This window comes from Oncorhynchus tshawytscha, linkage group LG13, assembly GCF_018296145.1.
Source record: "Oncorhynchus tshawytscha isolate Ot180627B linkage group LG13, Otsh_v2.0, whole genome shotgun sequence".
In the NCBI taxonomy this organism is placed as follows: domain Eukaryota; kingdom Metazoa; phylum Chordata; class Actinopteri; order Salmoniformes; family Salmonidae; genus Oncorhynchus; species Oncorhynchus tshawytscha.
The window spans coordinates 22,190,681-22,214,978 of NC_056441.1; the positions used below are offsets into that span (position 1 = coordinate 22,190,681).

At 39.9% G+C, this 24,298-nt stretch overlaps 1 protein-coding gene across 7 annotated transcripts in view; it reads left to right on the forward strand.

Moving 5' to 3' along the window:
• Window positions 1-1,079: 1,079 nt before the first annotated feature.
• LOC112264474 overlaps window positions 1,080-24,298 on the forward strand; it is an 89,503-nt gene continuing 66,284 nt past the window's right edge. For 3 of the 7 annotated variants that reach the window (XM_042295366.1, XM_042295369.1, XM_042295370.1), the window contains exons 1-11: window positions 13,016-13,136; window positions 13,483-13,582; window positions 17,714-17,782; window positions 18,209-18,233; window positions 19,964-19,981; window positions 20,183-20,254; window positions 20,356-20,492; window positions 20,593-20,709; window positions 20,788-20,845; window positions 20,929-20,976; window positions 21,089-21,157. In XM_042295366.1, the coding sequence (XP_042151300.1) occupies window positions 13,556-13,582; window positions 17,714-17,782; window positions 18,209-18,233; window positions 19,964-19,981; window positions 20,183-20,254; window positions 20,356-20,492; window positions 20,593-20,709; window positions 20,788-20,845; window positions 20,929-20,976; window positions 21,089-21,157 (640 nt within the window). In that variant the 5' untranslated portion in view covers window positions 13,016-13,136; window positions 13,483-13,555. Of the gene's footprint in view, window positions 1,416-5,269; window positions 5,397-12,668; window positions 12,806-13,015; window positions 13,137-13,482; window positions 13,583-17,713; window positions 17,783-17,965; window positions 18,058-18,208; window positions 18,234-19,963; window positions 19,982-20,182; window positions 20,255-20,355; window positions 20,493-20,592; window positions 20,710-20,787; window positions 20,846-20,928; window positions 20,977-21,088; window positions 21,158-24,298 lie in introns of those variants that run through there. The other 4 variants (XM_024441100.2, XM_042295368.1, XM_042295367.1 and 1 more) reach the window with 4 other exon arrangements.

Genomic DNA, 24,298 nt, shown 5'->3' on the forward strand with positions numbered 1-24,298 from the left:
TGCACCTGAGCTCAATTTCGAATCTCATAGCAAAGGGTCTGAATACTTATGTAAATAAGGTATTTCTAAAACCTGTTTTCACTTTGTCATTATGGGGTATTGTGTGTAGATTGATGAGGGAATAAAAATAATTTAATCCATTTTAGAATAAGGCTGTAACGTAACAAAATGTGGAAAAGGGGAAGGGGTCTGAATACTTTCCGAATGCACTGGTAGGTTGATTGGTAGGTCACGCTATATTTAGATACTTCAAATACTGCCTGAGACACCTTTGCTATTTGAATCTGTACTCAATAAATGGTGAAACAGTATTTGTGATGGTGTTCTTTGTTCATATGCATATGCATGAAACGTACATTATGGAAAACATGTCTCACACTAGGGCTGGGCGATATGGCAAATAAATTATCACGATATCTATATATTTTTTCATTTGACAACGATAATTATCACGATATTAATCAAATAATGTTTAAAAGGTACATATCTGCTTCAGACTCAAGAATGCCTAATGCCTGAACAAACCACTAGGCAGCGGTTGGGCCAGTAACCAAAAGGTTGCTAGATCAAATCCCTGAGCTGACAAGGTAAAAATCTGTTGTTTTACTCCTGAAAAAGGGAGTTAACCCACTGTTCCCTGATAGGCCGTCATTGTAAATAAGAAGTTGTTCTTAAATGACTTGCCTAGTTAAATAAAGGTTACATTTTTTTTAAAATTGTGAGCTACACATAAAATTATACTTTAAGGAAAATTGTTCCATGTTTGCGGCCAGGGAGCACGCACCTGGGGTCAATTAAATTGATATGCCACTTGAAACCTTTTTCGACTGTGCTAATTGGTATCATGTCCTTAGCAATGCAATGCATAATATCATTTGTGATGTCAGTGTCTTTTCGATATTTGCTTGTAGGGCATAAACGCTGTCAGTGTTGACTGCTTCGGGCAAACATCCCTAGATTGGCTGGTACTTGAGGGGCGTTTATCAATACCGTGGCGTAAACTCAAACTTCCTGCATGTTCCAAAGAGTGATTTTGCTTCAGATGTTGAAAAAGGTTTGTCGTATTACCAGACTTCGTAGCCACCTGTCTACGGCACAATTTTCACTGAACATTGCTCTGCTCTTTGTCGGACTTAAAAAATCCAAACCACTTCCAAATTACTGAAACAGTTTAACCCTTTTCATCAATAATTTCTTAGTTGGAAGCTGCTCCTTCTCAACGGCTATTACTGCCACTGTTTTCGCCTACATCACTCATTTTTCGTGGTTAATAGTGGCTACTCTATCATTCGAGGTACTAAATGGTTTTTAGTGGGCGTATACCTCTCCACGTGCATATGGTCACTTCTCCGCAAGTTCCTGCTGCTGTCACGACCCTTGTCGTTGGTGGAAGAAGTGGACCAAAGCACAGCGTGGTAAGTGTTCATGATTTATTATCAAAACAATTGAACAAAACACTTGAACAAAGAGGACAACGAACAGTTCTGTCAGGTGCAGAAAACACAAAACAGAAAATAATCCCCCACAAACACAGGTGGGAAAAGGCTGCCTAAGTATGATTCTCAATCAGAGACAACGATAGACAGCTGTCCCTGATTGAGAACCATACCCGGCCAAAACATAGAAATACAAAACTTAGAAATAAAGAACATAGAATGCCCACCCAAATCACACCCTGACCAAACCAAAATAGACATAAAAAGTTCTCTAAGGTCAGGGCATGACAGCTGCGTCAGAGGTGAAATGGACTGCTGTCCCTAATTATTCTATATCAAGATTATCGAAAATGAATCTAAAAGTTTTTGTATCGTTATTGAGGGAAGTAATTACCTCGATAATTATTGATATTGATTTATCGCCCAGCCCTATCTCACACCCAGTCATAGTTAGTAAAATAATTAATGGATTGGCAAGATTGGCACTGTTAACTTTTAGAAGATAGTGGTGTTAGATTCTAATTATCAGTGTAAGAACTCAACGGACACTATAAAAGCTTAAACCAAGTTTATTCTTCCAGAGGATCGAACAGCTGAATCAACAAAGACATGGTTCCACCCGTGGCAGTATACATACCCAACTTTGGGTGGAGTTTCCTACTTATCGCTAAACATTGCATGTTTAATGCTAGGCAGGAAGCTAAGTGATATGGGCAATAAACGGTTCCTCCCCTTATCAGTACTGCCATGTGACCGTTTTTCCCTGCACTCAGCACCTCCCAAGCTTCATTATGGCACTCCTCATTTCTCTATTATAACTTATGTGGATGAAAAATCCAGCTCTTTGATAATTTTCCAGTACCCATGTTGGAGAGTCTCCGGTCTCCTAGTAATTTTCAAGTGCCCATACTATTTCCTTTGGAAGTAGGAAGAAGAAGCAATATAAGGTTAAACATAAGACATATGTAAACAGAATGAAGGTGGAAAGACTATGGAAGTGCAGGAGTGGTCCAACACAGAGTTAAGCATTAGACCTAAAGAAACAGAACTAAGTGGTATCTATGTGAATAAGCTAAACTGAGCCAAAAAAGACCACACTGTTTGGAGCCACATAGAATCTAGTCAAGGCAAACACAGGGTGCATGGGTTAATCATTTCCAAGTGACATAGACCTAAACTGGTGTGGGACAGTGACTATGCATTTTTACCAACCAATACAGGAGCCACAAACTATGTATATGTATTGGGAAGACATGGTTGTGTTCATTAAAATCTATTTGAAATGTACTTATAATGGGAACATATATATATGTAATAAATTTATTATTTTTTATAGAGGACCTGTTGTTGCACCACCAATATAATCTAACCTGAGCCAGATGTGGGCGTACACAAGCCAGAATTAAGTCATAAAGATAAAGTTGGCGCATGTCCAAGGGGAGTTAATCATTTACATAGAAGGGAGGGAACATGTCTGATGGAAATGTATAAATACTGATGTTCTGAACAAGAAGAGTAATTTCTTCCATGGAATTGCTCAGCTTTGTTACTGTTTGTAAAAAAAAAAAAAAGTATATTTGGATTCACTAGCTCCGGTATCTGAGAAATATTTGATTCAATATTTCCACGACACTAATGATTTAATAATATAACTAATGATTAATAATAGTTAAAGCTCAGAAATCCAAACCCATCAGTAGGAAAGTTTATAAGTTTATAAAGTTTATAATGTAAACCACATTCATTGAACATGTAGTATTTGAAACTCAAACATTCCTTTCTCAAATACTTGTTTTATAATCCCACAGTCTCGTTATCATTCTCCATACCTTATATTGTCATGGAAATATTTGGTCAATCATATTTAACAAATACCGGAGCATGTGAGTTCAAATAGACGTTTTATTACTTTATAATAAAAGCCGAGCTGGATGATGAAAACAACTGCCTTCCAGTCTTGGCACACACATTTTATACATGTGTCCTCCTTACGTTATACTCATAGTAACTCCTCTTAATGGCTCATCACCTCTGGCATTGAGCCACAGTTATCATATTGCCTTCATATTAGGACATGGAACCTGTAGTCTCACATAAATAGTTTCATGCATGTAGGACCATAGCAACAGACCTTGGCACTCTACAGGAATAACCAATACATGACATCCTGCTGACTCCACTGAAAGGGGAACCCCTGTTCTGGAAAAGACCCAAGAGGTGTAACCATAGTTGGCCATAACAGTTACAAGAATAACCGACAGGTGCATATCTAATGGTGTCCAATGACCTAGAGCACATATAGAGTACTAGTTTTGCTGACTCCTGAAATAATTGTCACATATGTACTGAAAAATTCAGAATAATATTCCAATGCATCCAACATTATGCATGCCGACCATGGTATTGGGGAACTGCTATTTGAGAGCTCATCTGGTTTAGAAATCCTACTCTGGTTATCTTATTGCAGAGCACATTGTACAACTGTTTTTAGCAGTAGCAGTGCGTGGGTAAAATCACCAGGGAAGCCAAGCCCCCACCCCCCTCTATAACCTGTTAATTCATATGCCCTGCGACTGTGATATATAGGCCTAGAGGCAGAGGCATTAAGAAGACACTGTGGCAGAAATAAATTCAACCACACCTTTGTTTAATCACAAAACCGGATAGCAACCTCTGTCCAGTGAAGTCCACAAAGCATATTGCATGTACAGTAACAGACAGTTAGTTACATGACCTACAGCATGGTCAAGTAAATTAAGGTTTCCAACATTTTCAGACCACTAAACAACTAATGATTTAGAACCACAGAGAGTTACCGCAACTCGCAAAGGAAACAGGATCTGCCTCCACTATTCCAGCACCATTTCAATTTCAACATCATCATATCACCTCTGCATAGTTGAATACAGTGACAACTAAAAGATACCAAAAACAATGTAGTCCAGCTACATACGATGTGGCTGTCCATGGTTCTGATGTCTGTGTGCATATGTGTATGTGTGTGTGTGTGTGCGCGTTTGTGCAAGTAGAAAAACATGTTGACTCACCTTACTTATGGAGAAACGCCAATGCAATCCTCCTATTTTTCATGTTGATGAAACGGTCTATGACTCTTTCATACAGTACACGCTTTTATTTGTTGTTGTCCTAGGCTATCTAGCTAAAATGCTTGCTCGCTAGTATAACTTCCATTCATGAGCAACGTTAGCTAGTTAACATTAGCCTTCTACATCTAGCTTTATATTGAACTTCCATACATTTAGGCCGGGGGCACAATGTATTTTATAGTTGGATCAGAATCGCCATTATAATCATTGGCCAGTATGGAGAATTAAGTAAAACCACAAGTCCAAATCCCTATCTTCATCCATGGCTAATTTAGGAAATGCCAATATTAGCTAGCTAGTGTTAGAAATTAGATATGTAGACGGGCGAGCCACTGGAGGACAACAACACAACGAGATGCAACAATTCAAGTTTTTCTGTCAATGATGTATGCTCTCAATGGGATTTGATAGGAGTGACGCCAAAATCCAAGCTGACTTCCCTTGACACTTTTTTTTGGTGCTCCAGGACCATTCACAGTTGAGTTCGCTCAGTTTAGCTCAATGCTGATTGGCTAATTTTGCATACTTTTTTGTCAAGAGAGGCCAGATGCTCTCTGGCTGCCCTTGCCTTCAATGCTCTGCGGCAACAATGTCATACTCGTTTGAACCAGACAGCATCTGATAGATGGCCTACCCGTAGAGAGACAGAGGGGCGCTGTTTCGCTCGCTCGGATGCTTTCTCCTGTGAGATACATTCAGTCTCTTCGGAATTAAAGGAAAAGTATGAAACACAGAGAGACGAGAGATAAGTTATATTTATTATTATTTGTAAAACATTTTTTTGCGGAAGCCTGGCTTCCCTTGGTATCCATGAATACACCCCACTGGTTTTTAGAGAAGATTGCATTGCAAGGTATGCTATATGTGTAGGTTATGCCATACAGTATGTATTGGCTAATATGCATATGCAGCTGTCGTTTTTAAACCTACATTCTAGCAACATGACACATCTTTCTTTGTATGTACATGCTTTCATTTGCGAGCTTGCATTGACAAAGAAGGAAACCGAGTTTACCAAAAATCTTTACAAAAATAAATTAATCTTCGGTGCTGCTCGTGGCAACGTCATGTCGTCGAGTCTACGGTTAAGAACATTTAATCATGTGAAGAAAAAAAACATTTAGTCATGTGACAATTTTTGTTTCAGATGTGACAAAATCTGTTGTCTTGATTTTGATGGTAAATTTAATAATCTTTTGCATATAAGACAAAATAAATGTATAATCTCAACAAACATGATGCTTGAGACAATTGATTTTGAGTATATTAATTAAAGAGCCACTGAACACGTCGATTGGCACGTGTTTTTCTATTGCTCATATATTTTTGGAGGTGCGTTTCCTGACAGATTTCGTGTTTGGCTAATGATGTTCGTCCCCAATGAAACACTGCAGACGCGGAAGCCTATTTCACTTCCTCAAAGTCCCCAGAATGAATCTAAGAAATCTGTATATAATTTGGTCATTTTAGCCGTGGATGTTTTCAAACTTTATTTGTCACATACAACAAGTATAGACCTTACCGTGAAATGCTTACTTTACAAGCCCATAACCAACAGTGCAGTTCAAGAAGAGTTAAGAAAATATTTACCAAATAAACTAAAGTAAAAAATAATAAAAACTAACACAATAAAATAACAAGGCTATATACAAGGGGTACCAAGTCAATGTGAAGGGCTACAGGTTAGTCGAGGTAATTTGTACATGTAGGTAGGGGTGAAGTGACTATGCATAGATAATAAACAGCGAGTAGCTGCAGTGTACAAAACAAATGGAGGGGGCGGGGGTGTCAATGTAAATAGTCCGGTGGCCATTTGATTCATTGTTCAGCAGTCTTATGGCTTGGGGGTAGAAGCTGTTAAGGAGCCTTTTGGTCCTAGACTTGACGCTCCGGTACCGCTTGCCATGCGGTAGCAGAGAGAACAGTCTATTTGTATTTACTACTCTTCCTGGGGTCCAGCAAAATTAAGGCAGTTTATACCATTTTAAAACATTACAATACATTCACAACAGATTTCACAACACACTGTGTGCCCTCAGGCCCCTACAACACCACTACCACATAGCTACAGTACTAAATCCATGTGTATGTATAGTGTGTATGTTATCGTGTGTGTCTGTGCCAATGTTTGTGTTACTTCACAGTCCCCACTGTTCCATAAGGTGTTTTTTTAATCTGTTTTTTAAATCTAATTTTACTGCTTGCGTCAGTTACTTGATATGGAATAGAGTTCCGTGTAGTCATGTCTCTATGTAGTACTGTGTGCCTCCCATAGTCTGTTCTGGACTTGGAGACTGTGAAGAGACTTCTTGTGGCATGTCTTGTGGGGTATGCATGGGTGTCCGAGCTGTGTGCCAGTAGTTTAGACAGAAAGCTTGGTGCATTCAACATGTCAATACCTCTCATAAATAAAAGTAGTGATGAAGTCAATTTCTCCTCCACTTTCCAAGGACCAGCCGTGCTCCCCTGCTCTGAGCCAAATCCAATTTTTCTAAGTCCTTTTTTGTGACAACTGAACAGTAGTCAATGTGCGACAAAATTAGGGCTTATAGGACTTGCCTTGTTGATAGTCTTGTTAAGAAAGCAGAGCATTGCTTTATTATAGACAGACCTCTCCCCATCTTAGCTACTACTGCATCAATATGTTTTGACCATGACAGTTTACAATCTAGTGTTACTCCAAGCAGTTTAGTCATCTCAACTTGCTCAATTTCCACATTATTTATTACAAGTTTTAGTTGAGGTTTAGGGTTTAGTCAGTGTTTTGTTCCAAATACAATGCTTTTAGTTTTAGCCCTAAATATTTCTAACGTATTCCTTGCCACCCACTCTGAAATTAACTGCAGTTATTTGTTGAGTGTTGCAGTAATTTCAGTCACTGTAGTAGCTGACGTGTATAGGGTTGAGTCATCCGCATACATAGAAACTCTGGCTTTACTCAAAGTCAGTGGCATGTCGTTAGTAAAAATTGAAAAAAGCAAGGGGCCTAAACAGCTACCCTGGGTAATTCCTGATTCTAACTGGATTATATTTGATAGGTTTCCATTAAAGAACAACCTATGTGTTCTGTTAGACAAGTAACCCGTTATCCACATTATATCATGGGGTGTAAAGCCATAACATATAAGTTTTTCCAGCAGCAGATTATGATCAATAATGTCAAAAGCTGCACTGAAGTCTAACAAGACAGCCCCCACAATCATTTTATCATCAATTTATTTCAGCCAATCATCAGTCATTTGTGTAAGTGCTGGGCTTGTTGAGTGTCCTTCCCTATAAGCATGCTGAAAATCTGTTGTCAATTTGTTTTCTGTAAAATAGCATTATATTTGGTCAAACACAATTTTTTCCAGATGTTTACTAAGGGTTGGTAACAGGCTGATTGGTCGGCTATTTGAGCCAGTAAAGGGGGCTTTACTATTCTTGGGTAGCGGAATGACTTTTGCTTCCCTTCAGACCTGAGGGCAAACGCTCTCTAGTAGGCTTAAATTGAAGATGTGGCAAATAGGAGTGGCAATATCGTCTGCTATTATCCTCAGTAATTTTCCATCTAGATTGTTAGACCCTGGTAGCTTGTCATTATTGATAGACAACAATAAATTTGTCACCTCTTCCACACTGACTTTACGGAATTCAAAAGTACAATTCTTGTCTTTTATAATTTGGTCCGTTATACTTGGATGTGTAGTGTCAGCGTTTGTTGCTGGCATGTCATCCCTAAGTTTGCTTATCTTGCCAATGAAAGTCATTTAAGTAGTTTGCAATATCAGTGGGATTTGTGATGAATGAGAAATCTGATTCAATAAATGAAGGAGCCGAATTGGCTTTTTCCCCAAAAGAATTTCATTTAAGGGCGCCCCAAAGCTTTTTACTATCATTCTTTATATTATTTATCTTTGTATTATAGTGTAGTTTCTTTTTCTTTATTTTATTCACATGATTTCTTAATTTGCGGTACATTTGCCAATCAGTTGGGCTGCCAGACTTAATTGCCATACCTTTTGCCTCATTCCTCTCAACCATACAATTTTTCAATTCCTCGTCAATCCAAGGGGATTGAACAGTTTTTACAGTCATTTTCTTAATGGGTGCGTGCTTATTAGTAACTGGAATAAGTAGTTTCATAAATGCGGCGTCTGGTTGCTCCTCATTACACACCACAGACCAGCAAATATTCTTTACATCATCAACATATGAATCACTACAAAACTTATTGTTTGACCTCTTATATACTATATTAGGCCCAGCCTTTGGAACTTTGGTTTTCCTAGATATGGCTATTATATTGTGATCATTACATCCTACGGATTTGGATACTGCTTTAAAGCAAATATCTGCAGCGTTAGTAAAAATGTGATCAATACATGTTGATGATTCAATACCTGTGTTGTTTGTAACTAACCTGGTAGGTTGACTGATAACCTGATCCAGGTTGCAGAAACTGGTTACAGTTTTACATTTTTTTCATGAGTGGGCAGCTTGAGTGGGCAGCCAGTCAATATTTAAATCACCCAGAAAATATACTTCTCTGTTGATATCACTTACATTATCAAGCATTTCCCAAATATTATCCAGATACTGACTGTTAGCACTTGGTGATCTATAGCAGCTTCCCACAAGAATGGGCTTTAGGCGAGGCAGATGAACCTGTAGCCATATTACTTCAACAGTATTTAACATTAGATTGTCTCTAAGCTTTACAGGAATGTGGTTCTGAATAAAGACCGCAACACCGCCTCCGTTGGCATTTCTGTCTTTTCGGTAGATATTATATCCCTGTATTGCTACCACTGTATCATCAAAGGTACTATCTAAGTGAGTTTCAGAGATAGTCAGAATATGAATGCCATCTGTTACAAGAAAGTTATTGACTTCATGGGCCCTGTTTCTTAGGCTACATATGTTAATATGGGCTATTTTTAGCACTTCTGTTTTGCAATTTTGACACTAGAATAATGTCATGTTCCAAACAACTCGGAACTCTCTGACTTCAGTGCTTTCAAGACCACTGGGAACTCGAAGAAATTGTTATGAACTGTCCTCCAACTCAAAATTCAAATTTGCAAACTCAGGCGTCTTTCAAGAGCTCCGACATTCCGACCTGAAGATATGGGTAATTTTCCAGTAACATGTTATGAAATATTAAGATGGCAAAACAGAATCATTAAGGGCTTAAAGCAAATCTGTAAACACAACTATATGCTGTAGTATGAGGAAAAACAGGCATACAAAGAAAATACACACCTTGAAATCCAGATGCATGCCCAGATGCCTAATACAATTTGATTTAATAGTTGTATCATAATCACTGTAGTGAATATACTCATGATTGTAAATAAGTATGTGTTCATATAATTTTTTAAAGAAACAGTCAATGTCACGCCACCAATATAATTGGTCCAAGGAATTAGAGGGGAAACCTTGCCTAGAGCAGAGTTTAGATTTGGGAATAATAGTGGCGTAAAGCCAAAAGGAGTTGGCTATTAGCATAAAAGAGGAGGGAATGTGAAACGGTGTAAGAAGGAAACAGTATATATGATGATGCCGAGGCTGAGTTCAGCCGTTGCTCCATGTACCAGGCAGCCAGTGGCGGTTCTAGACCATTTCAACTGGGGGGGCCAAGCTGGGGCCAGTTACATTAGACGTTATTGTTGTCATATCGTTTTCTTCACTGCATTGCAGGCATTAGCAGGCAAAAGACCATCATAATCATTCAACAATTTATTTGCATTTCCATTATAATTTTCATTTGCATTACATATTCAGTATCAGGTCACATCAACTGTATTCTCCGGTTTTTGTGTTTTTTTGCAAAAAGATCAGCAAATTAATCTAGACTCAAAGCCTTTGCCCTCCTTGACTCAATACTTAATACACCTAAATTGTTTAATCTGTCATCTGACATTGTAGACCTGAGATACGTTTTCACCAGTTTTAGTGCAGAAAAATGTATTTCACAAGAAGCAGTACTAACAGGGATTGAAACAGCTATCTTGCACAGTTTAAAGAGCGCAAAGAAAACTTATTTATAAGGCTCAATGAATAATGCCAGCTCTACTACACTGGAGGGTCTCTGCATGCCACTGTATTTTCCTCTCTAAAATTCTTCTGAACTGCTGTAGTTCATGTCCCAAGTCCTCAATATTTGATTCATACATTCTAGCAAATGGAAACCGGGACTTCTCTTTGAGAAACACGTCACTTGTAGGGTTTAGAGTTTGGATGCCATTCATTATGTCACAGTGTTTGATAGGGAACCTTCTGTTACGCTCATTGAGCATATGATCTAAAAAAGGGTTGTACGAAAACTGCCTTTTTCTTGTTCTGAATCTGACCTCTGACCCACTGTACTGAGTACACAGACTCCATTAAATTGAAGCTTAGCTTTTTTGGTCGTTTTGCAGGGGGGTGTATTGCAGTATCACATTGCTCAGCTGTGTTCAACACTTCATTCCATAGGTCATCAAAAAATGACTCATCCCTGTAGTCATTCAAAGTTTGAACTAAGGCTTCAACTAAATCAACAGCCTTTGACAGGTCAAGTGATGAAGACTGTAGCATATCTGATAGAAATTCTGCTTCTCCAAACACTTTATGGAGTGTACCACGGCACACAATGAATTGTAAATCTATCTGTGCAAGCAGACCTCGTGCCTCAACAGATCTGTCACCATTGTGTTCTTGGACTATATCTTGCAGAACTCGCTTAATGGCAGGTAATCTATCCATAATAGTATGTAGAGCCATATATCGACATGCCCAGCTAGTGTCACTTAGTCTCTGAAGCTCTCTAGGTGCACCTGGGTACATCTCTTTTTGTATGCTAAGCCATTTTTGATGCACATATGACCCGGATGTGAAGACGTAAAGTCTTTCTAGTAAGCAGAAGAACTGTCCGACCTCAGGGACAGCTTTGACTATATCCACTAAAATTAAGTTTAGACAGTGTGCACTGCAGTGGATGTAAAAGGCTTTGCTTGTTCTTCAATGTGTGCCTGGACGCCTGAATGCTTGCCACTCATAACGGAAGCACCGTCATATGCTTGGCCTAGGGGTGGATATGGTACCAGGCCGCCTTGAAGCTCCTCCTCTGGTCCCCCATCAGAGTTCTTGGGTATAAGTTCATCATTGGCTGCACCGGTGGTTCCTCCCGGGATTTGGTGATATCTGCCAAAGAAAAAAATATATAATTAAAAGTATCTATTTGGGTAATTTTAGATATACCATTGCCATCAGGCAACTTCTGAAATCCATCTGATATCTATATCACAAGCCCAATAGCATGTTAAATATGAATTAATTTCAATCACAAACCGACTCATTTCTATACACCATATAAACTGACTAATTGCACTGCTTTACAAGTAACCACAGATGTATTCAACATTGCAAACCTGACGCTCCACTGCTTGTGGACACACGAGGCTCCTCTGTTGGCGTCTCACTCTCAGCCTCATCCTCTACCTCAGCCTCACTTTCCTGCTCTACTATGCCTTCACCCTCAGGCTCTCCAATGGACAAGTCTTCCTGCTCACTCTCTGCAGGCTCTCTGCTCTCTCTACTGCTGAACCATCTGGCTCTGTCTCACTGTCTGCCTTGTCTTTTCTTTGGAAGAAGGACATGATGTCCTTCTTTCTCTTCATTTTGGAGAAAACTAAAGAGCAAAAGCAATGGGGACCACGCTTATTAATTAATTTACTTAAAATGCTAGGTAACTACCATTTATGTCTAACCGTTTTACTTTACAATGTCTTTACGGAGTGTGGTTTAACGAATCCATTTGAAAACGGCCTGAGTCAGCGACATGAGTCAGAAACATTTATGGTGCGTTCAAGATAACTGGGAACTCGGAAAATACCAGGTCAAATCATGACGTCAGTGATCTTTGTCGTGGAAATACTCATTATTAAAAATATATCTTAGACACCGGAGCTTGTGAATTCAAAATATACTTTATTACAAAGTAACAAGCCGAGCTGGTCCCACTAGCGGTTCTCCCCTGTGACAACAATTTTGTCTAAATGTGGAGTATGAAATAATTTTGACATAACACATTTTTGCTATCGTTCTTTTTTGACATCCGTTATTAGACAACGCGGAACACTAATTTAACCCACACATTTTGTAGAGGGGCGGCTTTAGGCGGAACACAACAGTATCGTACCATATGCATCTTTGCATATGCAAGTTTTTTTCTATTCGGAAGTTGTAAGAAATTCCGCACGAATGTTATAGTTCAAGCACAAAGAAGGAAATATAGAAGTGAGTAAAATTGATCATATGTTGTATTTGTATTAAAAGCATTACAGAAGTGTACCATTAGATCAGCTTATCTTAACCTGGCCGTTTGTTACTTTGTGGCAGTATGAAAAATGATAAAATATATGATCAACAAACTCATGGTGCTGAGTGTTTTTACTTAAAGGCAGTCGCTGTTCAAACTGGATAAGTCCTTTGCGCAACTGCAGTGAAGACTTCGCGCGCCGTTCCCGCAATTTCGCATAAATTGTTGAGACACACCTCTAAACAAAAGAACGGAAAGTTTTCAGCTCTTCACGGTTGAAGACGGGAAGTTTTAGCAGAAGTATTCTAGGTAAAATTAGGCTTTTTTGTGGACGATGGTTAGTCCTTTTTTAATCGATTGTGCGTGGTGTAGAAGGCATCACAATCCACAGCGAATTTTGCTGCTAAGCAAATCACGTCTCGTTTTATAGCTTGGTTTGACCGTTATTAGTTGGCTTTGAAGTTTGTAGGTATTGCGAAGTTAACCTCCAGGCGACTATCCTTCTAGCTAACCGTATATTCTTAATAACAGAAAGTGCTGCTTCAATTTATCTCAGGTTTTCGTCTACCACGCGGCAGAGGCAACTTCTTTACCATCAAGATCAAACATTTTCTCCCAACCGGTCATTTACAGCTTCCGTTGTGTTGTGTTACAGATTCACACGATAGAGAACACAGCAATTTTGACGGACTGGGTCGAGGAAACGAAACGCAAACCAAGCAAGATAAATGTTGCCTTATCGGCTCGCTTGTCAGGTGGGTTTGTCTTGCTGGGTTTGTCATGCCACAACTGTTGAATGGTCGGGGTGTATGGAGGATGATCAGTGCTCGTTTTAAAATTGCAAAATTGAAATGCTCAATTGAAATGCATGTGTATTTTCATATCCGTGTGCATGATTCATGCCACAATGAAATTGCAATGTTAAAATGAAGATAGCTGATTGGAAAAGGTAAATAGAAATTCTAAATTAAAATGGTGAACAGACTTTTAAATGGAAAGGGGCTTTTTTTATTTTACAACTTCCCAATTTAGCATTTTCTCTTCATTTTCAAAGTGTATGCAAATTGCTTTCTGGAAGCGTGAACCAGGAGAACAACACCACCACCATGCAATGAAACATCATAGCGGTGTAATGCTCTCTGTACATTGATATTTAGACTACTGTAACTGAAAGGGTTCAAACTGCTCTCCTGTACACCAGAATAGCAACTGAACCTGCTAAACCTAGGCAATTTAGCTTAGGGAGCCAATGCAATTTCTCTGGTCTCAGGCATAGTTACACAACAACATCTAACATGTAATCTAACAATTCTGCAACAACTACCTAATACACACAAATCTAAGTAAGGAATGAAATAAGAATATATAAATATATGGATGAGCAATGGCAGAGCGGCATAGGCAAGATGCAACAGATGGCGGAGGTCAAAGGATGTTTAATTGTAACCGAGGTGGTTCAGTCCCCACATATTCATGATGAGTAGGGGTTTAAATGAAATTGGGATCCTTAATCTTAAGACAAATCCCTAGCTGAAAAACCTATTTTGTAATATGTAGATCCATAAAGTAAATGACATAGTAGTTGCAGAAACTGACACTAAGAGCGTTGAAGAACAGGGCTCAACTTCTCTGCTGTTTTGGTGCCCTTTGGCCTCATTTAAAACTTGTGTAAATTTTACACTGAATATATGTGTGCCATTTCTGAAATGACTGCGCACACATTTTCAGAATTATAAACTTGGCATACGCATATTCTCATTTTATAAATCAGACCAGTCATAAAACTGTGTTTGAATAACTCTGCCTAAACACTTTTTATGGCAACAATAACACTCTTTATTTGTTGTATAATATGGAACTATTGACATTAGGCCATGGCATGCGAAATAAGTAAATATTTTAGTTTATCAATAGATTATTGGGATTCAATGTCCTGCCTTTGTATAGGCTCAGAGATTAAATGGGCAATGATGTCGCACTGCTATTGCATAGCAATACTGTAGCCTAAGCATACTGTCAAATATTTTACATAAGCTACCAGTCTATTTACTTTGTTGGCAGGATGTTTTAATCTTTAGCAGTAATTTATGCTGTATCTGGAAAAGGACTGTCAGTTTCTGAAAGAGAAAACAATGGCAAATTCTTGTGAACGTGTCAGCAGAACGTTTTAATTCAACAATGTTTTGCATCAACTATGATTGATTACCAGTGAATTCTAAAACAGTGTCTAAGGCAGGCTACAAAAAAAATGCAATAATAGTACTTACAGTAGGTCCTACTTCAATGTAAAATATAAACTGTTCGCCTGTTAAACTCGACTGTATACCGGTATAATAACTCACGTTGCCTATGATATTGCAAAACTTGAAATACATATAGCCTATCTATTTACTAGCCTACTAGGTCCAATTTAAATGAGAAATGCGCATTATCAATTGTTGTATGGCTCCTTCAGGAATATGAACCCGGTCTTCTGATTTTCGCTCTTCTCACTAACACACGGTCTAAAGTTTGTGGGGAGGTGAGCACATTCTCAATTTAAAAAAAATAAATACATGTTTTTAAAAGCCAAATTTTGTGTGAATTTGTGCACATACATTTTGGGGTATATTTTGTACATTCGCGCGGTTAATACATTTTTGGAGTCGACTCGCCACCACTACATCATTGTGGCTAACAGTTGGAAAAATAGCAGAGAAAGGCAAGCGACAGCAGCGAAGTCCTGCATGGCAGTACTTTGAGAACGAAATACAAACTTTACGATTTGGAATTGAGATACAATATTTGTGGCACAGGTGCAATCCTCAACCATCTGAAAGGGATGCTCAGTGAGACCCAAACTGTTGCTGGCAGCAGCACCGCTGCATTGTGAATTCACGTGGAATTAGAGCTCTCTATGCAAAAAAAGAAGGACCCCGTCTCAAAGATAATTTGTAAAAATCCAAATATCTTCATTGTAAAGGGTTTAAACACGGTTTCCCATGCTTGTTCAATGAACCATAAACAATTAATGAACATGCACCTGTGGAACGATTGCTAATACACTAACAGCTTACAGACGGTAGGCAATTAAGGTCACAGTGATGAAAACTTAGGACACTGAAGAGGCCTTTCTACTGACTCTGAAAAGCACCAAAGGAAAGATGCCCAGGGTCCCTACTCATCTGTGTGAATGTGCTGCAAGGAGGCATGAGGACTGCAGATGTGGCCAGGGCAATAAATTGCAATGTCCGTACCGTGAGACGCCTAAGACAGCGCTACAGGGAGACAGAACGGACAACTGATCTTTCTCGCAGTTGCAGGCCACGTGTAACACCTGCACAGGATCGGTACATCCGAACATCACACCTGCGGGACAGGTACAGGATGGCAACAACTGCCTGAATTACACCAGTAATGCACAATCCCTCCATCAGTGCTCAGACTGCCCACAATAGGCTGGACTGAGGGCTTGATTGAGGGCCTGTTGAAAGGCAGGTCCTCACCAGACATCACTGGCAACAACGTCACCTATGGGCACAAACCCACCGTCGCTGGACCAGACAGGACTGGCAAAAAGTGCTCTTCACTGACGAGTCGCGGGTTTGGTCTCACCAGGGGTGATGGTCGGATTTGCGTTTATCGTCGGAGGAATGAGCGTTACACTGAGGCCTGTACTCTGGAGCGGGATCGACGTGGAGGGTCCGTCATGGTCTGGGGCGGTGTGTCACAGCATCATCGAACTGAGCTTTTTCGTCATTGCAGGCAATCTCAACTCTGTGCATTACAGGGAAGACATCCTCCTCCCTCATGTGGTACCCTTCCTGCAGGCTCATCCTGACATGACCCTCCAGCATGACAATGCCACCAGCCATACTGCTCGTTCTGTGCGTGAATTCCTGCAAGACAGGAATGTCACTGTTCTGCCATGGCCAGCGACGAGCCCGGATCTCAATCCCATTGAGCACGTCTGGGAACCCCCCCCAGAAGTGTCCAGGAACTTGCAGGTGCCTTGGTGGAAGAGTGGGGTAACATCTCACAGCAAGAACTGGTAAATCTGGTGCAGTCCATGAGGAGGAGATGCACTGCAGTACATAATGCAGCTGGTGGCCACACCAGATACCGACTGTTACTTTTGATTTTGACCCCCCCTTTTGTTCAAGGGCACATTATGTGACTAACAGAAATGGAATGTCTGTGGAACTTGTTCAGTTTGTCTTAATTGTTGAATCTTGTTATGTTCATACAAATATTTACATGTTAAATTTGCTGAAAATAAACGCAATTGACAGTGAGAGGACGTTTCTTTTTTTGCAGTTTTTTTTTTTCTAGATTTTTTTTTTTAACATAATTTATTTAATTCATTTTTAAACAAAGGCAGTTTAAACGTAAAGAGAGATTGTCCATTTGGTACATCCTGTAATGATGAGTAGGCCTATCCTTGCCTTAGACCTGAATAGTTGCATTTGTTCCGAGTCAATTTCCATACACTGAAAATGAACATGGACGATGTTACGTGAGAATGTTAAATTGGTTATTTGAAAAATGAAAACATCCACTTTTGATTTCATTTTGCACAGTGCATTTAGGATTTTCTGTTTATTTGGCTTCTTCCAATGACCATTTAGAATTTCTGATAACCATTTTCTAGTTTTATTTCAATTTTGCAATTTAATTGTGGTATGAATCATGCACACTGATAGATAAATGCATTTATAATTTTCACATTCCTATTTAGTATTGCATTTTCAAACTGGCCCTGATCACGCTCCATATGGGTGACTGGTATGTGAATGTGTTTTGACATTTTTTTTGTTGTCAAGGTGGTTAGGTGATTATTCTATCCATATATGACTTGTATACAGTTCTTGTAAGTCGTGGCTATGATAACTTATTTTCGGCTGTAGGACTGTGGTGTGAAGTTTGACACCATCCGCCGCTTCAAGCAGCATGTCCGCAGGAAGCAACATCAACAGGTGCGATGTCATGTAGCTCATCGTTCAAGATGTGTTTTGTACAAACTGCATTTCTAAGCTATGCAGGCCAACCCTCCTTGAGAGCTACTGGGGGTGCAGGCTTTTGCTCCAGCCCTGCTTTAATACATCTGTTTCAGTTCATGGCCACAATGAGCAGGTTATTTATCTTGTGTATTAGTGCAGGGCTGGAACAATAGCCAGTAGCTCTGCAGGAAGACTGTTTGCTGCCCCTGCCATAGGAACACTGCCTGTACAAACCACAGCAGGAAATCAAGGTCTTGTGATGAACTGAAACTCAGTGTACTTTTTGTTCAAGGATGTGCTTTAAGTTTGAGACATTAGTATTTTCATATGGCTGTTTTTTTAAATTGGCATTAAAATCACTACATGTTTTATCTGTCTGTGTGTCTGTCCCATCAACTACAGCAAGTGGCAGAGCTCTTCCAGACAGGTAGGGTGTGTCTCTTGTTGCAGAATGCTTGGAATCGTTTTTTGGGGTGATAGATTTTTATCCAAAATGTGAAAAACGGATATTGAAAGGTTGCAGTGTAACAAAGTAACTGTCCAGTGAAAATCTCACTTTTTAAAAAGTTCATATTTTTACAGATACCGAAGATGTTTACTTGCCCTATATTTGTATTTGTGGCTGACGCATAAATCGGAGAAAACACTTCAAAACCTCAAACTTGTATCTCATGCGGACCGTTTAAAAAATGCTTGCCATTTCCTCATCGAACATGTTATCTCCTTGAGGATGAGCTGGCCAATCAACGGTCTACTTGTAAAAAAAAAGAAGGGAAAAAAAGTAATTACCAGTATACGCCCACTTTTGTTGGTGTACACCTACACCATTCCAGTACAGAAAAGCTGCCTTTTAGCATATGATTACAATTTCTTGGAAGGATAACTATTTCACTGATATTGTAAGTAATTATAGATCATATTTCATATAAATCTGGAAACACTAGGTAGGTACTTTAAGTGCCTTGCTGAAGGACACATTGGCAGATTTTTTTTTTCTCACCTTGTTGGCTAGGGGATTCGAACTAGCGACCTATTGGTTACCAGCCCAACGCTCAAACCGATAGAGTACCTTGGGTATGGTCTGTGCACTGTGCCAGGTTACCAGCATAGGGTTGCTTTCTGTCAACCCAGTCACTATTCTGTGTCTCTGAGACAATAACTCTTAAATCTTACTTTTTAAATTAACAGTTTGGGAGAAGGGCTAACTGTTTTCCCCTTTGTCTCTATGGGGGTTTTCTGTTAGGAGAATGTGTTTCTTGTTAAAAGGCTGAATGGCACTAAAGGGAGTGAGCAAAGACACTGCGTAATCCTGGGATTAAGTGTATTTATTGGTATAATTCTATAATGGCCTATAGTTATCTGTACTTAAACCTATAATGGCCCGTAGTAATATTGTGGTCCGATAATGGCATGTAGCAATCTTATAATTGCCTATAGTAATCTGTATTTATTAGTTTTTGGAGATTATGTATAGGCGCGCCACCAATATAATTGATCCAAGGAACTAGAGGGAGGGGAAACTATCACGCGGGTATAAAGGATTTGGAGACAGGCACAGGAATACATAATTGGGGTTTAATACACCCAAAACAAACACGTATACAAAAACACTGGGATGTACCCAAACAAAAGAGCGAGGGTAACCTTGTTGAACGACACTGGACGATACAGACGTGAACAATAACCGACAAAGACAGAGGGATCAGAGGGCACATATATCATATACTAATCGGGAAATGGGAACCAGGTGTGTGTGTGTGTGTGTAATCAGACAAGACAGTCCGGGGTTGATAATGAGTCCCATTCAGTGAAGCCTAGAAAGTCGGTGACGTAGACCTCCGGAACTGGTGGACCGATTGAGTATCAGTACTGGGGGGATCCGTGACAGAAACCCCGCCTAGAGGGAATAGCTTAGATTTGGAAACAATGGTGGAGTAAAGCTGAGGTGATATGGTTATTGGCAAAACGTGGAGGGACTATGAAACTTGTATAAAAGGAGTGGACTGAGTCTGGCAGTTGCTCCATGAACCAACTCTACTTGTTACTTTGTAATAAAGTCTATTTGAATTCACAGTATCTGAGAGATTATTTCACCAATATTTCCTATTTCCACGACATCTCTCACCCTCTCACTTTCTCTTCCCATCTCTCTCTCAGATGAGTACCACGGTCAAGGTAAGCCAATTCTGCTGTCTTCAGTTAACAAAGTAGTTAAAGTCCACTGTTAAGTGTAAACACTGGTAGACAAGTCTGAATCTGTTTTGTTATGGCCCTATTCCATTTCGATCCCTAGTCTGCTCTCCTAGCCCCTACCTCTTCAATGTTCACAATGTGAATGGACTAGATTGATCTCTCTGCTCTTTTTCTTTTGTGTAGTCTACTTTGCCCCTTTCTTGGTTCTGGAGCATCTGGCCAGGAAACCCACAAACACCCCATATCCCATCATCGGTAAGTGTGTGTGTGTTTCTTTCTGACTTCATTTGTGTATGTCCCAGGTCTGTGCCTGGTGACTTGTTTCTTTCTGACTTCTTCATTTGTGTATGTCCCAGGTCTGTGCCTGGTGACATTGTGTGTGAGTCCAGAGGGGAGGGATACTTTCTACCTTTGTCACAGTTGTGAGGAGAAGTGTGGCCCAGGACAGATCATAGACCACCTCCTCTCTGCTGACCACCTCTCCAACTACTATGTAAATACACACACACACACACACACACACACACACACACCAATTAAACTGCAGCCAGAGTAGTCTGTAATTTGTTTTGTTTCATTTGTGTGTGTATCAGAGCTACACAGACCCTGATGTGTTGAGTTTCTCCTGGATGCCTAACATGGATATGTTGAACCTCCTACGGCCGCTAGCTGTCAAAGAGATGGACAAGGATGGACCTGGAGTGCTACGGGTAACTGTACTGGTTTTCTCATTGTGATTGGTGTGTGTGCCGTGTCGGGCCTACTCACGTGTGTGTATTTGTGTGTAGGTGCTGGACATGCCTAAGAGTGTGTCTGTGAAATTGAAGACAAGTGGCTACTCTAAAGGTACAACTGTCACATCACTGCTATTCATTGGTACAGTAAGAAGTTACTCCACACAATTAACTAACTTTCTTTCTGTCTCTCAGTCATGCAGGCCCTGACTCAGACTGACAGGCTGGCTGAGTGTATCAGAGGTGAGTGTGCATGTCCTTTTCTCTTCAATCACTTCTTTATATCTAGTTTAACATCTTGTGTTGACTAAATCTATCCCTTTTTTCCTCTCACTACATCCCTCTTCCTCTCTAGCTGACAGACCAGAAAGGATGACTATACAAGAGTACCACAGAGACCCCAACAGGAAACACCCTCTGCTGGGTAGGAACCATTATCATAAACACTGTAGCAGGGGGGAAGAGGAAGGCTGTGACACAGTATGTCAGTGACCTCAAAATGGCATGTGCACATCGCAGTAGACTCTGGTTCTAGAGACCCATAACCACTAGCGTGGCACGGTGTACCGAGACTTTTTCGATACTATAACGTGAAAAGCGGTTCACTATTAGAATTTGTTACTTTCTGTCAAATGTGTCGTAAGTTTGAAAAGAACCTAAATGTATTGAACCTGTTAGAAAATGTATTCATTTGCCCAAGCTTATCCTAAGAGATGAGCAGAAGGCATCAGTGATTTGTAGTCCCAGCAACTTTCTGAAGGAATGCCCCTGTCTGTGTGCCGTGTGTGTGCCGTGCGTGTTTATCTAACACTTTGTGTAGCCGTTAGTGATGCTAATAGGGTGGCGCACAATTGGCCCAGCATCGTCCGGGTTATGGGAGGGTTTGGCTGGGGTAGGCCGTCATTGTAAATAATATATTTTTTTCTTAACTGACTTGCCTAGTTAAATAATAAGTATTCAGGTAGATGGAAAGGCTTTCCCAAAAACCTTTTAAATTAAGTACAAATTAGCCTATGCCTACCTGGCAAAATAATTATTTGCATCAATCCAGTGGGCATTTGTTTTGCTAACTCCATCACATGTGCACTACAGAAACACTGCTAACCAAACAGTGCTAGTCTCATGCCACTTAATTTAAAAGGTACAGTGCCTTGCGAAAGTATTCGGCCCCCTTGAACTTTGCGACCTTTTGCCACATTTCAGGCTTCAAACATAAAGATATAAAACTGTATTTTTTTTTTGTGAAGAATCAACAAGTGGGACACAATCATGAAGTGGAACGACATTTATTGGATATTTCAAACTTTTTTAACAAATCAAAAACTGAAAAATTGGGCGTGCAAAATTATTCAGCCCCTTTACTTTCAGTGCAGCAAACTCTCTCCAGAAGTTCAGTGAGGATCTCTGAATGATCCAATGTTGACCTAAATGACTAATGATGATAAATACAATCCACCTGTGTGTAATCAAGTCTCCGTATAAATGCACCTGCACTGTGATAGTCTCAGAGGTCCGTTAAAAGCGCAGAGAGCATCATGAAGAACAAGGAACACACCAGGCAGGTCCGAGATACTGTTGTGAAGAAGTTTAAAGCCGGATTTGGATACAAAAAGATTTCCCAAGCTTTAAACATCCCAAAGAGCACTGTGCAAGCGATTAATATTGAAATGGAAGGAGTATCAGACCACTGCAAATCTACCAAGACCTGGCCGTCCCTCTAAACTTTCAGCTCATACAAGGAGAAGACTGATCAGAGATGCAGCCAAGAGGCCCATGATCACTCTGGATGAACTGCAGAGATCTACAGCTGAGGTGGGAGACTCTGTCCATAGGACAACAATCAGTCGTATATTGCACAAATCTGGCCTTTATGGAAGTATGGCAAGAAGAAAGCCATTTCTTAAAGATATCCATAAAAAGTGTCGTTTAAAGTTTGCCACAAGCCACCTGGGAGACACACCAAACATGTGGAAAAAGGTGCTCTGGTCAGATGAAACCAAAATTGAACTTTTTGGCAACAATGCAAAATGTTATGTTTGGTGTAAAAGCAACACCGCTCATCACCCTGAACACACCATCCCCACTATCAAACATGGTGGTGGCAGCATCATGGTTTGGGCCTGCTTTTCTTCAGCAGGGACAGGGAAGATGGATGGAGCCAAATACAGGACCATTCTGGAAGAAGAACTGATGGAGTCTGCAAAAGACCTGGGACGGAGATTTGTCTTCCAACAAGACAATGATCCAAAACATAAAGCAAAATCTACAATGGAATGGTTCAAAAATAAACATATCCAGGTGTTAGAATGGCCAAGTCAAAGTCCAGACCTGAATCCAATCGAGAATCTGTGGAAAGAACTGAAAACTGCTGTTCACAAATGCTCTCCATCCAACCTCCCTGAGCTCGAGCTGTTTTGCAAGGAGGAATGGGAAAAAATTTCAGTCTCTCGATGTGCAAAACTGATAGACACCCCAAGCGACTTACAGCTGTAATCGCAGCAAAAGGTGGCGCTACAAAGTATTAACTTAAGGGGGCTGAATAATTTTGCACGCCCAATTTTTCAGTTTTTAAAAAAGTTTGAAATATCCAATAAATGTCGTTCCACTTCATGATTGTGTCCCACTTGTTGTTGATTCTTCACAAAAAAATACAGTTTTATATCTTTATGTTTGAAGCCTGAAATGTGGCAAAAGGTCGCAAAGTTCAAGGGGGCCGAATACTTTCGCAAGGCACTGTAACTACACTCAAACAGCAAACTTTGTGTGGTTTAAGCGTCGTTGTGGACTTAACACATTTATTGATTTTTCTAAAAAAATAATAATTGAGCGAAAACCTAAAAGAAGTGGGAAAAATCTGTCACTTCTGCAGTGTTATCATTTTGGTATCATGATACTAAACCTTTTGTAGGTTTGTGATGGTAATTAAAATATTGAACAAGTTTATGACATGCTTCAATCCAATTAGTATTTTATTTACCAAACCTAAGTTTTACATCTCCTTATATACTGTCAACTTACACATGTACATTCTCATTGATCAGGTCAGTTATATGATCACTTTGTGACTTTATCAGCATAGCTTCTAGATAATGACGGTCATACATGTTATCGTCTTTGTTTTCCATGACCAGTGCAACGAGGCTTGTTATTCCCGAGAAGTGTTACTTAACACCCACACAATGAACATAATACGATATGACGTGCCCAAGCAGATATTTGAGGGAGAAGTTTTTTGTTGTTGTTTTGTTACAGAGACTCCCATATAGTGAAACCTAGTCAGTTCCCATCAACCTGGTATCGATGTAAAAATTCTGGTATAGTGACAACACTAATAACCACTGCTACATAGCATAGGAAATGGCCATCACCCAGCTATTAGGTTGCCAAACGGAGATAAAGGATCAGTTGACGACTTCCTAGTTCAGAAGTCTCTTTATTCACAGCACACTAACACTGCCTCTCAGATCGACATCAATAAAGTAGTGTGTCCTACGCATGTTAGCGTTTTTCGTCATGAATCTTGTTCTGGAGGCAGCTCTGCAGAGTGGTCACTAGCTGGTACAGC